Below are 13463 nucleotides of genomic sequence, written 5' to 3' on the forward strand. Positions count from 1 at the left end.
TATCTATTTCCTTTCTTTATTACATATCTATTTCATTTGTAGTGCAGAAAGTGCAAAAATGCAGCTAGTTCAAAGAATAAATTTCTGAACTGTTGGAGTAACAGATTTATAATCGAAAAATGTTCGTATTAAAAATTCTGTATATTATTATTACTTTAACTGCGTGCATCGCAAATGACAACGAGTTCGAATTTTGTGATGCATCTGATGAATATGACGAAAATTCGGAGAAATGTTCTATTCGGAGACATTTTACACAAAAACGGTAAGAATTGTTAAGAGTTTATCTGTAACCGCATTAAAAAAAAGATTTTAAGTACCACAACAATTTTTGAACTTTTAAATTTGTCTCATTTAGCTCTCCAATAAAATTTACAATTTATTGTCATTTTTATTTATAAAAACTTACAATAGGCTTTTTTTTATAGTTATATCCTTTATGATGTAAATCCTCCAGAAGGTTTCAATCTGAGAAGAGATGTATATGTTCGTGTTGCTGTTTTTCTAAAAAGATTGGCTGAAAGGAACAAGGAATTTCAATGGCAATTGGTTTTACCACCATGGGGTAAGATATGGATTAGAAATATATGTATTTATATATTTTATAGAATATTATATATTCCTATATCTATTCATCTTTCTGATTTAGGTAATCTGTATCATTGGCGAAGTAAAAATGCAGGATTACAAGAGCGTCTATCCTGGAGTACCTTTTTTGATATTATGAGTTTACAACAATACATACCAGTCATTGAAATGTATAAATTTATGGAAGGTATAACACTACTTTCTTTACATTTTTAACTGCAAAGATATTGAACATTAATGCATAAATTGTTTGGGATTTATTTTTCAAGTTGTAGTAAACTTTAAACAATGCTCAAAACGTTTCTAATAAGCCAACATTGCTAACATTTAGCTCACTGGATTTTTAAATGTATATCAAATAATTTGCTTTGTTAACAAAAGGAAAGAAAATAAATATAATATCATTAAATATTAGTTCAGGATGTGCTGTGATGTAAGTTTTATCTGATAGCAAACATCAAATATTTTTTTTTTATTTTTTATACACTTGAAATATATAGTTTGAATAATCTATAATGCATTAATATATTGATATCTTTTCTTTTTAATTTAATATTATAAGGACTTTTAAGATGTAAATAATTCACTTGACTTTATAACAGTCTCCTTTTAGAATACTCATTTGGAAGCAAAAAAATTCAACTTGATTGCTTATATGTTCTGCAAAATGATGAAGAAATGTTCAGGACAGGTAGATTTGAAGATAAAAATGAAGTGGTGGATTGCAATCATGATTCTTTGCGATACTATAAGTTGGAACAACATTTATACACTGGTCCATTCTGGGGATACCATAATATTACAACTCAGGATGTAAAATGTATAACATTTCATGGTATGGCATCAGATCTTTATCAGAATCTTAAACCAACACAGTACAGGTACAAGATACATCAAATATTGCAACTTGCTTTTGTAATGATCTTATAGAATTTAGTATTTTTTTTACTGTTTACAGATCTGTAATGTTTGATCATATGGAAATTGCTCTGCACGACAAATATGGTTCTAAAGAATATTGGGAAGCCAGGCGCAGCATGCGTTATAATTCCGAGTTGTATAATATTGCGAGAAATTATAGAAAAACTTTTTTGAATTCCACAGATGAGAATGATTACACTGAACGACCTGCGGATTGGACGAAAGAAAAAGTAAGTTATAACAATTATATTTTTTTCTTAATTGCCGATAATTAATCGTGCTGGTTATTAATTTTAGAGTCGGCGAAATGCAAAAGGTGGTCCATATTTGTCGGTTCATCTTAGGAGACGCGATTTTATCATTGGCCACAAGTCGTCAGTGCCAACAATAAAGGATGCTGCTTCTCAATTACAAGAAAAGATGGAAAAACTTGGACTAATGGTATTATTTGTGGCTACAGATGCAGAGCAACACGGTACATGCGTCTTATAAACTTAAGTTTGAAAAACTGCTGCTGTGCTAAGAGCCTTTTTTAATTAAATTCTTAGATAAAATTGAAATCGATTTAATAAATTGGTAATTAATACAAATTAATGCTAAATTAATACAAATTATGATTAAAAAACATATATAAGATATAAAAATTAGATAATAATTAGATAATGCATTTTTAGAATTTGAAGAACTGAAATCATATTTATCTCAGTACAAAGTCACGAAATTTGTACCATCTGATTATATAATAGATAAATTTAAGGACGGTGGAATTGCCATCATTGACCAAATAATCTGTTCATATGCCAGGTGAGAATAATTTGCACTTTCTATGTTATAATAACGATTAATTATGATTCTAAAAATATGGGCCTCTTTTTTTCACAAACTATTCTCTATAAAGGCAATTTATTAAAGTTCTATGTATTTTTTGTTGTTGTTTTTTATTAGGTATTTTATAGGAACACATGAATCAACATTTACATTCAGAATACAAGAAGACAGAGAGATTATTGGTTTTGCATCAGAAACTACATTTAATCGATTATGTAAGAGCAATAAGAAATGCGCGGCAGCTGGACAGTGGCAGATTGTCTGGTGAAACAATAAAAAATGTTAGTAATTTTAGTCTTTTTTAATAGTTTTTATATATGCGATATTGCATACAATAAACATATAAATACATATCCTTATCTCTTTATATATATATATATATTTTTTTTTTTTAATGAAAATAATTAGTACTTAATAAGTTATTTTTTTAATATCAGAAATTTTAAAATTTAAATTGAATTTTATATCAACATTGAATGATTGTCACGTTTAATATTCGCGCCAAATCGACAATATCGATACTCTAAAAAGTGCAATATCACTCGATTGTGAATGCGTTCATGAAAATGCACCATGAAGGATAATAGTTCCGCATTTTACCGCTGCATTTTTTGCGCGATATTTAGTGTTTAAATGTAAATTTTATCCGTGAAAATATATCGCGAGTGTCTTTTGTAAAGTCTTGGACATTGTTGATAAAGCGTGGTAAGAAATATACAATCGCTGATATGAAATAATATATGCCAATCCAACAAACAAATGTTGCTAGCATTTGGTTATCTGGAAATATCGAAATTTTTGCATCAGCGGTCCATGTAAAAATGGATTGCACAGCCATATTTGACCTACCATGTTATTAGCCACATATTGCTATGCAGAAATGAATTTCTGAAAAATTATCGCGAATATTTTTTTACAAAATGTCAATCCTTCCATACAAGTCTTATTATGCGCCAATATCGCTCTTTTAGTGTTGATTTATTTCTGTATATTCAGAATGCATAAAATTCATATTTTTTTAATTATTTTTTTACTAAGCTGCGTCGTAAATATTAATAGATAAAATTTTCAATAAACAAACAATAAACATAAATTAAAAGAAATATTCTGTTTTACAGAGTAATATATGCATTTATATTATTTTTCAGATTTAAACACTGTGAGATAATTATAAAAAATCTACATAAAGATGTTATATCCAGCGATTATCTATGCTTCTTTCTATCGTGATAAAGGATTCGTGGCAGGGAGCAACAATTAAAGAATTGTGATGAAAAAGCCGCATTAAGAAGAAGGTGAAAAGAAATGAAGGTATATTGTGGTTTTGTTAACAATTTTGAACCGGATGACTTGAAACAGACCTTGGAACAATTCGTGCGCATAATCCCCTCATAATGCACCATCGGTGTGTCATCAGGCCTATATTATGATTATGGCAAATCGCCTTTCTACGCTGGTGAAAATTACTGTACTGTTCACGTTTATGCAATTGCGCGAATATTAATTGCAGGATGCAGTCGCGGCTCAATAACGGAGAATAAAGCGATTGAATTAAATCGTTACGTCGTCTGTGTAATCCGTCTGATTGCAGACAACGCGTATCGGTGAACTAATCATCCGTAAAATTTGATAGGAAGATTATCAGCCGTTGACGACTTTCTCGATCAGTTATAATCGAGTATATAATCAAGTTACTGAGTTATTAATTTGATTTTTCTAACGCCAAGATAACGAGAATACTTTCCGAATAATTAAAGACTTGGAATAATGTTTAAAAGATGTTTTTTGATGATCGAGATAATTGATTGGCATTGCAAATATCATTTGTTTCTAATTATTAAGTCTTTGCGAATTGAAGCGAGCACAATGAGGAAGACGATCAACGAAAGCGTCAGACTTACGTATCGACTTTCGTTATTAGTTAAGAAAAAGTGAAAGCGTGCGCAATTGCTCGTTTAATTACACTTTCGGATCAGGAATATTTGTTAATATTATTAGTTTGAGTTTAAAAAAATAAAAATTTTGCATAATTATGATGCTAAATACGTTAAACAAACTAATGAAATCTTTGGCACTTAAGCACTTTAGTATAATTTATTAAATTTTTGTTTTTAAAAAAAAAATGTTGCCTCATACATACAAATTCTATTTATATTATTGAATTAATATGAAATGTGTATGAAGTTGACGTATTATTTTATGGAAACTCATTAATTATTGAGAATTTTGGCTTTATATTTAATAATTCTGGAGTTCCTAATGGATTAAATTAATGGTTCTGATTATATAAATCAAAGGGAATGACTTAAGAACAAATTGAGACGCAGTGTGAACCTAGTGTCTCAGTTTCTTCTAAGCCAATCTTTTATTTATGACCAGAACTATTTATTTAATCTGTCAAGAATTCTAGAACTATTCGAAATAAAATTAGAACTCTCAATAATTAATGAATTTCCATGAAATAATAAGCTTCACGCACACTAATATAAAGGAAATTAAACTTTATTCTGAACAGTAATTTTAATAGTTTGGAAATGCCGTTTCAGGAAATTGAATCATCTTCCAGCGTTTTTAGTTAGCACTTTTTTCTCACTATATTTGGCGACATTAGATAATTGGAAAGTACGGTGTATTTTAGTGCATTACAGCGTGATATTATTACAATGCAATGCGGCCACGATGTCGACGGACGCGTTGGCGGTATTATAATTATTTGAGCAATTACCTTAGTGGCAAGAAAGAAATCCACAAAGGTGGCAGACTTGAAGCGCGCAAAAGTACGTTTGAATGTTCTTCTTGCGATAAAATTATTGTTGTTTAACATCACTTAGGTTTATTTCGTTAATAACTAAGACAAACTGGCGTCCTTTCACCTAATCTATCGGCAAAATGTTTCAGCTGCTGCTGAGATACAAGATTTGCTGATTCTGTTACATATTAAACATGATATGGATAATTATAGCTAAAAATTATAGCCAAGTGAAAGTCATATCAGTTTACTATATCAACAATTTAATGATGAGCATAAACTTAGCTATTTTATAAGTTTTATTTAAATACTATAAATTATCAATATTATAATATTATATCTACAAAGAAAGATCATAAGCTAATATATATCTCACTCAAACTACACATTTCTCATCATACAGGATGTATCAATGTAGCAATGTAGCAATGTTGCGAATCAGTGTAGCAATTATCTGCATGATTCAGCAGGCATTGCTGGTAGTTTGATCAAAGAATCTATTCTTAAATTTCTCAAATCAATTTTATTGTTTGAAGTCGTTTGGAATCAACCGATTATCATTTATCCATCTTTTTACAGTTTTTGCGTGCTATTAAAAAGATCTTCCCGTACAAGAAATCGCATAACTCTTGCATCGTTAAGACCGCTTCCGCTCCCTTTCATTCGAGTGAAACGCTTTTTAACGAGGGTTCATACGCGCACGTAGAGGAAAGCCTCTTTTCCCATACATGATACTCATGTATCCACACAATACTTTTCACGACAAGGCAGATGTCTCATTCGTGATAAGCTTACGGTCATTATGTTGTCTTATGTAACGCGGCACTTAACTGGTACCCTCTGATTTAAAAAAAGCGTTATAGTACCGTCATTTGATATTAAATTAATCGAAAAGTCACGTAGTATTTAACGTTATATAATTATTTTATTTGTCTCTTTAAACAATTTTTCCTGTTCTTGTAGAAAATTTTTCTTATTTTAATTTATACTTTTTAATTATTAGTACTATAACGCATCTAACAAATTATGAAAATTATCAAATATTATATTACTTTACATGAATATTGTATTACATTTTTGCAAACATCTATAAAAAGACCTAATGTCTCCGATAATTTTTTTTGTCGATAATGTTTAACATTAATTCATATAATAATTATCTAATATACTTTGTAGCATACGTTCAAAAAATATTTGAAATCTTTACTTCGTGAGACTGATTTATTTTCTTTGTTTTATTCATGAATTGAGGGCAGGTGATTCCTCGAGAAGTTACGCGCCTTGAAGAAAGTGATAGCCGCGCGTCGTGCTAAAGAAGAAAGTTCGCACGTCTGCATGTATACATTATATAAAACAGTATTTATTGTTAGACAATATAATAATTCAATAATGATTACTGAAAAAAACAGGAAATAGAAATGTGTGTGTAAAAAATTAGCGAAAGATATTGATAAAAAAATTGATGGAAACCGCATTACCGCAAGGACATAAATATAGGCATTATGATACAGAGTAAAACATCGCACGACATTACGCGTATAAATTGGCATCTATAAAATAATCTGATAAAATACTAAGAGGCCAAGTAATGAAGGAGTCTGAGATTGCAAATCTTGCGAAAATTCTTGTCCCTGTTTAATTATTTATATTTTCAGATGTCGTAATGTAGCTTGAAAACTGCACGCAACTACTTAGCACGCGTGGTAGCACAGAATGCAAATGATGGAAAATTATAGATATTATCACGATAATTTTTTATCACAAATACCAGTCTGCAAGTAACGATGTAAATAATAATAATCTATTTTATTATCTCAATCGTTGTACATAAAAACAAGTAGCTTTACATGCATATTTTCCGTCTGGATATATCTTCATAATATTGCCGCTAGCAAAAACTAAATTATATATTTTATCAAATAAAAATTAATATCTAAGGATTTAAATTATAACACTTTTAAAATATTGAATCAAGGATAACTGAAAAATTAGGGTTTATTGCGTGCTTTATAAAATGCAGTTGTAGAATTATATCGTCCGCTATCTTATATATCAAAACTTATGTATATTGTCGTGTACTCTCTCTCTAATCTTATCATTCATTTAAATTCCAGTAGATTTTATTTTTTAATATACTACAGATTTTTTAAATTCTTAAATTTAATTTTTAGGCGCAGTAAGTGCTGTGAGGTTCGTTAAAATCCTGAAATCGAGAAAGTCGCCGCATTCACGGAATTTATCACCAAGATCAGCAATGATCTGTCTTCGTATCAAGCCGAGATCAAACGAGATTCGATTGTCACACGATCGAGAGAAAGGAAGATCTACTGGACGAACGCGTCATCGTCGCCTGGGGCGATCCTGAAAGGATATTGCTTCTTAATCACAAAGAGCAACGAAACATGATGAAATATCGACGTTGATCCAGCAAAGTAAGGTACGTATTTATATGATCTTGATTCCCTAATAACATCGCCGCATTACATATCATCATTAGTCATCTTTGGTTGCACGGACTTGGTTCTCGCTCGCTCGCGTCATACGCGAGCACGTTTCGGTTGCTTCATATACTCCGAGCTCTAAATACGATTCTAAGATCTATTTTTTTTTACTTGTAATGATAGAAACTTTCGTAAGGCTTTTACACTGACTCTATATTCATGATGATATAAGATCGTGATTTCTGCATAATAACAGCCATCGATATTCATCTCACATTATTACATCATTTATTACGATGACATGTCTATGTGAAAATCACAAAGTTAACTAACTTTTTTTAACCAATTGATGAGAAAAATTATTTGCAATGTGTATTAAGTATGATAAATGATAAAAGCATTGAATGCGCCAGACGTAATACAATTTTAAAATTATATAATGTAAAAGCAGGAATACGTAGGTTTAAATAAGTAACATTTCCGTGAGCGCGCTGAGCTGGGAATAAAAAATGCAGCATTATCGGAGGCAGTGCACGAAAAAGGCGAGCTGTAAAACGGTACGTCGCGCATTTACTCGCTCTCCGGAACGCCGGCTATGACGGATTCATAATGAATCGATATCCATTCGAGCATCTCGTTTAATCTCGATCAGCATTAAGTAATATCGCGTTGACGGGTGGGTGACGCGCGTTCCATAAATTGCTCGTGCAACGCTTCTCTCTTCCGATCTTTCGTTCGCAATAAAGAAAGGAATAGAAGGGGATTTTTTTACGACGTTTCTCGATTACCATCGCAGTAATTCCGGTCAAACAGGCTTTCTTGCAAATGTTTCTTGGTATCCGAAAGTTTATTGTAATCGTAACATATAACTTCCTTGACATACGCATAATTTTGCATGTGGATTTCGTGAAATTTTTACAAAGTAGATAAAATACTTGTAAAAATGTTTTGGTAATTTTAATTTAGAAATATAAAACTACATTTAAAACAAAAAAGTTATTAAAATGCAGGCTGCTAGTTGGGAGACATAATTATATGTGAATCACAATAATTTGAAATGTGCATTTATAAAATACAATTATATTTTTTATTACACACAGATGATAGATATAATTTATAAAATGTAACTCTTGCTCTTGTGACATAAGTTTATAGTTCACTAGACTGAATATCTTTTTGCTGAGGTTTTATATTTCGAAGTACTTTGCTCCACACGCATGTGTTTTAGGAATTCTCTTTAATTCTCGATTTGTGTATCGTGTACACAAGAAAGATTCTTTCTTTTTTATTCTATTCCGATTGATATCACAGCGTATCTCGCCGGAGGAAAATGAAAGAAGTAGTGGGTTCTTCTTTGTTGACGTTCACCATCCTACCTGGTGACCGTCTCCCACCTGACGGATCGCGAGAACTCTTCCCGCGCCCGGAGAAGTAAAACTCTCGAACGTTTTCCGATCTCCAACAGTCCCGAATCCGTCCTCGTCGACGTGTGAACTCGTTAAAGCTCCACAGCTGGCAGCTGGCGCGAGATCGGCTCAGCCTCTTTCTGATCTCGCCTCTCTCTGGATGCAGGAAGAAAGGAAGCGTTGGCATTCAATGCTGATATCCTACAAGGCGTGAGCAGCGTTTCTTCCGCGACATTAGACAAGAGATACCGATAACATCGGACAGGCTAAGACCGACGATAAAACAATAAGGGGGCGTAATCCTCACGCTTGAACTCACAGGCGGGATCATTAAGAGGAAAGCGAATCATTTTTCTCACGAGGATCGTCGACTGAGGCAGATTGCTGAAAGCAATTCAAAATCGTCAGGGGATTCTGATGTACCCGTGGTAAAATTCTCGTAGAAGAGTACAACAGGTGCTTCGCCGTAGTGTGAACATTGTTTGAGAGCCAAGACGAGTATTATCCTTCACGATGAGGCGAAGATACTTGTGCTTTCTGTGGACTGCGTTAATTCTGCGACTGGACACCTTCGTGACCGCCGAGGCTGATCCTGCAATATTGAGTGGTCCTGACTTGCCCCATCTTCAACAGGTAAAAACAAAAATTATAACGAGTAAAATTGTTTTATATATTTTGTCATTAAATAAGCAAAATTAAATAAAAAAGTGCATATAATTATTGCACAACCAATTGGAAGTGATACAAAATTTCCGGTTGTGGTTTAATATTTATTATTTATTTTTAACATATATAGTTTAATATATATTTATTTATTTTAACTGACACAAATTTAGTCGAAAAATTTAGGGAACTGTCGAACGTGACGATTTGCGAGAATAATTTTTATTTTCTTTAATAAAATCTTTCGTAGGTATGACTTTCTCTCGCGTTAAAAAACTTTCTTCGATCGATAAAAAATTTGCATAACGGAAGTATGATAATGCGAGATGAAGTTTTATCACGAGATGTTTTAAATTTATAGTAATTATAAACGTTGATCTCTTTCCTGCTCTTGCTTTGATTTTATTATTATGAATGGAATAATGCACTATTAATTCATAGTTTTTCGTATCAACTTTCATTTTAATTTACGAGATAAAAAAGATGATAGGAAAATGTTTACTCTGAGAATAAAATACGAAGAATTTTATTCTCAAAAATGCATTAATTGCAAAACTATGAGATAAAATTTTAAGTAGAAATTACTTGAAACTTTATAGTACATTAACTTATGTATCTTGACCTAGAAATCCTTCGGCGATGAAATCGGTGGTTTCTATACCCGTTTTAAAATCGGTAGTCGATAATGATATATACGCAATCGTAGGCCAAACGATCTACGAAATACGTTTAGAACTATCGTTGACACGGTACTTATTCAAATAAATATACAGACCGCAGAAACTCACGGTGAAAGTAATTGGCTCATTATTCTTACGTCTTAACGCCGTGAAAATTTCGTCCGTGAAAAAGTCGTAAAATTTGCATTAACATAGGAAGTCTGCTATTACTCCTACTGTTCATAAAACATTCAAGTGATAATTTAAAAATTAACATAAATTATATAAATAAATATAAAATAATATATTTATAGATACTTTTTATAATAGTGAAATGGATAATTAGAATAAATAGAATTAGTTTTACAATTTATGTTAATCGTACAATAATGATATTTAATTTTAGTTGTTATTAATATAGTTATCTATTTATTCAGAATAGATTGAATAATTGCTATAGTTTTTGCTCAGACTCGAGCGGATCATAAAGGTTCATCATTAATCTCACGCGCATTTCCGCAATACATCTTTCAATGTTTGATTGGATTTGTTTCGAAATTTCTCGAGAGATTCGACTTAATGCGTGCACTGCTCCGGGCACATAGATTATTCGAGCGCAAGCGAGTATGCAGATTTAATGAAATTGCCGCGCCTGACGTAATCAGGCCGTTGCCAGTGCGCCCATTGCATCGCGAATCCTCCGGCTATCTTTTCCGACGATCGCAGTGAAATTTCACTGGCGAGACGGTAACCATGTACAAAAAAAGAATCGTTCTTTGCGTTAATTACACTTTTCATCCGTCTTTTCTCATCAGGACGAACATGGAGCTCATATTTTACAATCATCTAGATTTATCTTACTATTCATCGAGCGTTGAGTGTTATTTCTACCGAAAATAGAGCATGCAACAAGAATTTTGCATTTATAATAAAATTCAGTTGATATTAGAAGAAATAATATAAAAATATTTTTAAAAAACAAATATAAAAATGTAAAGGAAATATTATATATAAATATATACAGAACATTACTGCATTAGTTACGTCACGAAAAAATTCTTACCAGTAAACTAACCGCACAGCACGTAATAAGTGCAGTAACAACTTTGTAAAATTTTATTGATACACAGGATTCGGTGGTTAATGATTGGAAAATTGTCATAAATTTATTAAAATATCTTGTTTTATTCTACTTCCGTGTAAGTCCTTTTACAAAAAGATAATGCTCACGCAATTATCCGTGTATCAATTTGAATACTCTTCTATCTACTCTTAGATCTCTTCACTCAATGATTACGATATGGAACTTCGAAATGCGAGATCGTGACAACAGAGACTGCACGAAAGTAGAACCGAGCGAGTGCTCACCCACTAACAGAGTGACTCTTGACCCTCTCTCCGCCTTCTCTCTTTTGTGCCGCCTCTTTCGCTCCTGCTACATCTGTACCAATATCCACTCCGCCTATCTTTCTCGACAGCATCTCATTCTAATTGCTAGGTTTCTCTCGAGAATCGGATAAGTCGAGAACGCAAAACTGTGTATTTCCGCTTTGGCAAAAAAAAGAGCTCATTGCTCAAAATATCAGGTAACCGAGTTCGTGCAATTTTGCTGATAATACGCTTCACGAAAAATTGCACAAACCTTGTTGGTTACCTAATACAAGTACAAATTTTAATAAGAAATATTTTAGGAAAATTTTAATCCTTAGATTAATTATCAATATTTATCTCATAAACGTGAAAAAAAATACACAGAGAAATTTTAACGTTTTAACATCTCAGCAGCTCAACGATTCAATAATTTTTTATATAAATATAACGTCTATCGCATTGTTAATTTTAATCAAACGCTCTAATAATATTTTAAGTCATTGTGTGACGTATATGTTTTCCTAAGCATCAAAATACAATTTAATTTTGACGAGATTTATATCGATAAGATGGGCAATGTCGCTTAAGTAGCTTCTCTTTATTTAATTGGTGGAGGAAGGTATCCACTTGAAAAATAATTGTTGTTAATTAGGGATATATTGGGAGTGGATACAACGACCCAAACAACATGGAACGTATCCGATCGCGGAACCTTTCACTCAAGCTGCTGAGAAAACGTTCAGGTTTCCATGTACGGTACGAAGAGTGCTCCGTGCATGTGTAAGAGCAAATATGAGGGACATCCAGTAGCTTCCGGTTCTCCTCTTCCGAGACGCTTGTATATCGCGTACAAAATGTATACATCGCTGCGTATAAACTGAACTTTCTAATGTGCAAACAACGAGGAAAACATTTGTTTTTATCCGGGAAAAAACGTCCTTAAGTGTATAAACATTCGATAGAGAGGTGTGATGTGTTTTATTTGACAATGAATAGCATAATGATTATTCTTCATTTGTATCACGTTTGCATTAGCACTTGTACTTGTGTGTATTCGCCATCATTATCACTTCGTAAAATAATCTTATTTTTAAACGAAAAACTTAATTTAAAATTTAATTAAAGGATTAAGTATATAAATAAATGTGTATAGGAAAGATTTCTTTATGTATAAAATACTGTGCAATATCGCCATTATGCAACATTAGATAACGCTAACGGTAGAAGTGAAAAATTAGGGGAAAGAAATATTTCGCGGCTAAAAAGCAATCAATTAAAGTGCCCGAACGCTCCGCGCGGCTTTTCCGCAATTTACATAAGAGGTGTACGATTTTCACCGTTCTATTTTGATCTGCCCATAATCCTTCGCATCCGTCGTGTAGTTGCGTACATCGCGCGATTCGCGCAACATTACAATCCTAAAATAAAAATTGACCAGCAGATTTACTAGAATAAGTTTACGTGCGCGTGATTATAGACGTAAATACGGACGTACTTATCGCCGTTTTGTAACGATTTTCTGGCACGCTGTAGAAATCGTCTTCAAATCGCAGACATATGTGGCCTGGTAGCCATGCAAAAGCGATTTTCCCTCATCATTCGTCTGTTCAAACGGTGCTAGTTATTGCGGTTGCTCCTTTTATTTCATATCTCTTTTTTTTCTGCCGAGGGGCACATTTAGAGCGTATCAAAAATGAGTACGCATACAGTAATAAAAAATTTACCTTATAAGTACGATACGCGCTGCGAAACGACGTGCGTTTATTAAAATATTTTCTATTGAGATACATCACATTAGCGTGATCATTAAACAAAATTGATTAAAAATTATTTCAAG

The 13463-nt window shown here is 32.3% G+C and overlaps 2 protein-coding genes across 6 annotated transcripts in view; both read left to right on the forward strand.

Moving 5' to 3' along the window:
* Positions 1-9: 9 nt before the first annotated feature.
* Positions 10-2690, forward strand: O-fut2 (O-fucosyltransferase 2). The gene is made up of 8 exons (XM_012371336.2): positions 10-265; positions 429-565; positions 650-775; positions 1202-1469; positions 1547-1739; positions 1807-1984; positions 2184-2313; positions 2455-2690. The coding sequence occupies exons 1-8, from the start codon at positions 120-122 to the stop codon at positions 2603-2605; spliced, it is 1329 nt and encodes a 442-aa protein (XP_012226759.1). The 5' UTR covers positions 10-119; the 3' UTR covers positions 2606-2690.
* A 96-nt stretch (positions 2691-2786) lies between these two features.
* LOC105674722 (ras guanine nucleotide exchange factor R) overlaps positions 2787-13463 on the forward strand; it is a 28279-nt gene continuing 17602 nt past the window's right edge. For 3 of the 5 annotated variants that reach the window (XM_067357023.1, XM_067357027.1, XM_067357026.1), the window contains exons 1-4: positions 2787-3042; positions 3486-3648; positions 7258-7523; positions 8839-9566. In XM_067357023.1, coding sequence (XP_067213124.1) covers positions 9447-9566 — 120 coding nt within the window. In that variant the 5' untranslated portion in view covers positions 2787-3042; positions 3486-3648; positions 7258-7523; positions 8839-9446. The remainder of the gene's footprint in view (positions 3043-3485; positions 3649-7257; positions 7524-8838; positions 9567-13463) is intronic. The other 2 variants (XM_067357025.1, XM_067357024.1) reach the window with 2 other exon arrangements.

The sequence above is a fragment of the Linepithema humile genome, chromosome 6 (assembly GCF_040581485.1).
Source record: "Linepithema humile isolate Giens D197 chromosome 6, Lhum_UNIL_v1.0, whole genome shotgun sequence".
Taxonomy (NCBI): domain Eukaryota; kingdom Metazoa; phylum Arthropoda; class Insecta; order Hymenoptera; family Formicidae; genus Linepithema; species Linepithema humile.